Source organism: Cornus florida, unplaced genomic scaffold (assembly GCF_030987335.1).
Source record: "Cornus florida cultivar Cherokee Brave unplaced genomic scaffold, ASM3098733v1 CherokeeBrave_3.0.0_Hap2_Chr03, whole genome shotgun sequence".
Taxonomy (NCBI): domain Eukaryota; kingdom Viridiplantae; phylum Streptophyta; class Magnoliopsida; order Cornales; family Cornaceae; genus Cornus; species Cornus florida.
Window position 1 is genome coordinate 87,508,812 of NW_026775573.1, and position 4,426 is coordinate 87,513,237.

Below are 4,426 nucleotides of genomic sequence, written 5' to 3' on the forward strand. Positions count from 1 at the left end.
TGAGGCTATGTGTTTGCGTAAAGCGGTTCTTTGGGCTTTAACGTCGTCTTATGTCCACCTTTGTTTTGAAAGCGATTCTTTGTCGGTGGTCTAAGCAGTTAATGGAAATGATTGTGGTCCACTTAAGATTCCGTCCATATCGTTCGATATTCAAGTGGCACTACGACGATTCTCCTTTCCTCGACTTAGCCATGTGCATGCTTTGACATGGTAATGGGGTCGTCCATGCTCTTGCCCAACTTTCATGTCAGCAGAGGATACTGCTTTGGCTTATATTCTTGCTCTGGCATCTGGCAGCCAAAGATTGCATTTTTTTTATTTTTTTATTTTAAAACCCTTGCAAAGAAGCAATAAAAAAAAAAGGAAGAAAGAAAGAAAGATTAACGAAATAAGATCACAAACCACATTGCTATCGAATAAAGGCTGATGATATAAAATACCTACAGTGGGCTCAGATGCCCCCAGTAAATTTTTTATTTACATTTCTTACTTATAATTTGGATTAAATTATAATAATCTCTCAGAAAGTACAATTTACCCTAACTTTATAAGTTTTCTTCTTCTTCACATTAGGAACTTGACTCTTTACCCTTGTTTTTTTTCAGAAATAACATGATTTCATTGAAGAGAATAAACATTCTATCAATAAATTTCGAATATATATATATATATATATATATATATATATAAAACCATTCAGTACAATAGATGAAGAGATGGCACGCCCTCCCTATTACAAACCATAACTTCATAATATTTTATTGATAGTTAAAAAAAGATGAAGAAAGAAAACAGTTCAATAATGCAGGCGATGGCTCGGTACGGCGACGAGTTGAATCGCCCTTGGGGCGGTGAGTCCAAACACATCATTCATGTCAAGCTCACTACGCTTCATACCATCAGGTAACTCCCATGTAAAGCAATGGCAAAGGTGTGCCACTGTGAGCTCCAGTGCATACAGTCCAAGTTTCATGGCCGGACACGACCGACGTCCGGACCCAAACGGTAAGAACTCGAAATCGCTTCCTTTAAAGTCCGGTGCACCGCCATTAAGAAACCTAGATGGCTTGAACGTGTCAGGATCATCCCATGCAGCTTTGTCGCGGCCGATGGCCCATGTATTGATCATGACACGTGACTTGGCCGGGATTTTGTACCCAGCCACGGTGCAGTCCGTGGCGGTCTCGTGGAGGAGTAGCGGAATTGGAGGGTGGAGCCGGAGGGTCTCTTTGACGACACATTTGAGGTACGTGAGGTTCTTGAGGTCGGAGTCGTGGACTCGGCGGTTTAGGCCAACCACATCTGAGAGTTCTTGTTGCACCTTCTTTAGATCCTCCCAGCTCTTCATTAGCTCCGCCATGCACCACTCGATCGCCGATGCCACAGTTTCGGTCCCGCCGAACATCACATCCTGTGATAATGGCATTTACAACATGAATTAATTAGTTCTTTTTGTTCAAAAATATCATATTCATTTACCCAATATATATATATATTGAATAATTGTGACAATAAGATGTTAAGGAGAAAGTAATACCAAAAGTTAGTGAATTTTATTATAACCATGTCTCAAATTAATTATCTTTTAGACACATGCATTCTGAGTGAAGAATCCAAACTTCTAAAAAACAATTATTATTATTTTTACTTGTTTTATAATTAAATATTTAAAACACAAATATATATAGAATTAAAATTGGTTGGGATAATTCAAACATAACATTAAGAGTAATGCTAGTATGAGATCTTTTTCATGAGCTCTCCTTTTTTTTGTCATGATTATATGAATACAACTACTTGAAGGAAGACTAAACAAGAATTATATAGAAAAAATTTCATTTAAAAATTTATTAACAATAGATCACACGGGTTGAACTTTTACATTATTTTTCTTGTCTAAATGTAATTAACTTTGACCAACTCCTCATGTGATTTACTGTAAATAAATTTTTGAAATTTTTTTTAACTATATAATTCCTGCTTAGTCCTCATTCATGTAGTTGTATTCATGCCTTAATATTTGTACATAATGATTAAAAAAAAAAAAAAAGGCGCTCATAAGAAATCTTGTGAGAGGGATCTTAAAAAAAAGAGAGGGCTCGTGAAACTACTCGTAGGGAGAATTCATAGAAGCATTACTCTAATTAATGGAGACAAGTTTTTCTATATTAGGTTAGTGGGTAAGTTTTTGTAATTGATTGAATTAAATGTATTTGTTCTCAAATCACGTGGTGGTAAGTATCATTTACAATAAATATATATATATATATATCACGTGGTATTAATACCAACAATATGGTCAAGAGACCTTCCAAACAAAGTAACAAAAATCACACGCGCACACAGTAAATTATATTTATTTATAGGTATTTAAATTCCAAGAAAAAGTATTTAAATTCGTAGCACGACAAGGACTCTAAAATACAATATTTTATAAATGAGCATCTAAAATAAGACTATTTCGTAAATGACAGCTCATTAATTTGAATGCAAAATAAAAGATTTTGTTAATTTCCTAATGTATTTTTTCTGAAAAAGGAAATCAAGAAAATACTTTTGATAAATAGTGTAGGATGTCAAGGAAAACAACAATTTTTTAATAAATTCAGCTTATTTATTACTTTTTTAATTTTATAATTATAAATAATGTTTGCAAATCACATATCACCTACTTACCATTGAACAGATAAATATATTATTTTCATTAATTAATAAAAAAATTGAACTTATAATATCTATCACTACTTCTCACACAATAAGGTTAACCGGTCTACCAAAAAAACAAGAGAAAGCAACAGTTCAAAATTAACCCAATAATTTAATAACATATACTAAAGAATCTCTCGGCTGTTTTGTCATTGCAGTTTTCGTGAACAAAAATGATACTTAGAACAGAAATGTCCAACAGAATAGTCTACATAATGCATGTGTATCGTGTATCCCTTGGATGCAATGCATTGGGATTCACGTGAGTTCTATAATTCAAAGAATTATATGTATGTTGTTTGAAGGGATTGAGTGATGCTCGGTTTTAAAGAACATAATACAGTGTCATGCCACCAATTGATGGCGCGAAAGCTATCAACAAAAGTCAGATTAAAAAGAAAATAAATAAATAAATAAATTTCTTACCATGATTAGAGCTTTGATGTTGTCCCTGGTGATCTTAGTGGAGGAGGACTGTAAATCGTCTTTGGATTGACTTTCAGAATCATCTTCCTTGTAAAATGCCATTAACTCGTCCACCATATCTGTATCGATTTCAGCATCATCTAAACTGTCGTCATGTTTGCTACTACTATTCTTCTTCGCCATGTGATCATCTATAATCTGATCGATGAATCCATCCAGCGATTCTCGAGCACTGACGAGCCTCTCGTTGAATTCTCGTCCATGAATCCAACCCAACCACGGGATAAAATCCGCGACATTAAAAGCCCCAAAGAGCTTCGAAAACTCCTGTAAAATCTTGGTGAACTCGTTCTGGCCTTCGCGTGACATGGATCCGAACGCAGCCCGACAAGTTATGTTTCGTGTCAAAGCAAGAGCCCACTCGCCCACATTGACCGAGGAACCAACCTTGGCCGATATGGTCCCGATCAACCACTCCACCTCTTCATTTACCGATTGCCACGACTCAGCCCGTTTTGGACTAAACAATTTCACGGCACAGATCTTACGCATCTGGCGCCAGAATGGGCCGTAGTGGGCGAACGCCATGTCCGCTCGGTCGTAGGTCAAAAAGGTTATGGCAATGGTCGCAGGGCGGTTGGAGAAGGCGTTGTCTTGGACTTGGAGGACTTCTCGAGCCATGTCCGGGGTGGACACGGCCACCATGTGTATCCTGCCCATTTTGAGGTGGAGCAGACCGCCGAATTTATTGGCCAGCCGGGCTAGTCCGTGGTGAGTTAACTGGTCCATCATCAGCATGTTTCCGATCACCGGTAAGCCTTTCGGGCCCGGTGGGTATGGACCTCTTCGTAGTAAATGAGTGAAGAAAGTCATAGCAAGGAAGGTCAGAGCAACCATGAAGCATATAGGTAAAGGTTGCAGAGCTTCAAGGGAAAAGAAGTCCATGACTAGATAGGTGTGTAAAAAACTCAAATGTGGTGGTTTTGAGTTTAATGTAAAATGAATGTTCTCTCTCTCCCTCTACATATATATATATATATATATATATATATATATATATATAAAGTGTGTTGATTAATTTTCTTATTCCACATAGAACAAGGAGATCAGGACTCGTGGGTCTCTTGTTCTATGTGGAATAAGAAAATTAATTCACTCTTTTTATATAGAATATTAGATTAAATTTAATGGTTATTTTTTAAACCCATCTATATCTTTTTCTTTTAGCCCAAAATCACTCTCACCCTATTTTTAATTTTCATATTTAATTTTACTCTAGTAATAAAAGGTAATT

At 36.3% G+C, this 4,426-nt stretch overlaps 1 protein-coding gene across 1 annotated transcript; it reads right to left on the reverse strand.

The window, feature by feature from the left end:
- Positions 1-736: 736 nt before the first annotated feature.
- LOC132298853 (cytochrome P450 84A1-like) lies at positions 737-4,029 on the reverse strand. Its single transcript, XM_059795187.1, has 2 exons — positions 3,133-4,029; positions 737-1,411 (listed from the first exon to the last, which is right to left on the reverse strand). Exons 1-2 carry the CDS (start codon positions 4,027-4,029, stop codon positions 797-799), a joined length of 1,512 nt encoding a protein of 503 aa, XP_059651170.1. The 3' UTR covers positions 737-796.
- Positions 4,030-4,426: the final 397 nt, after the last annotated feature.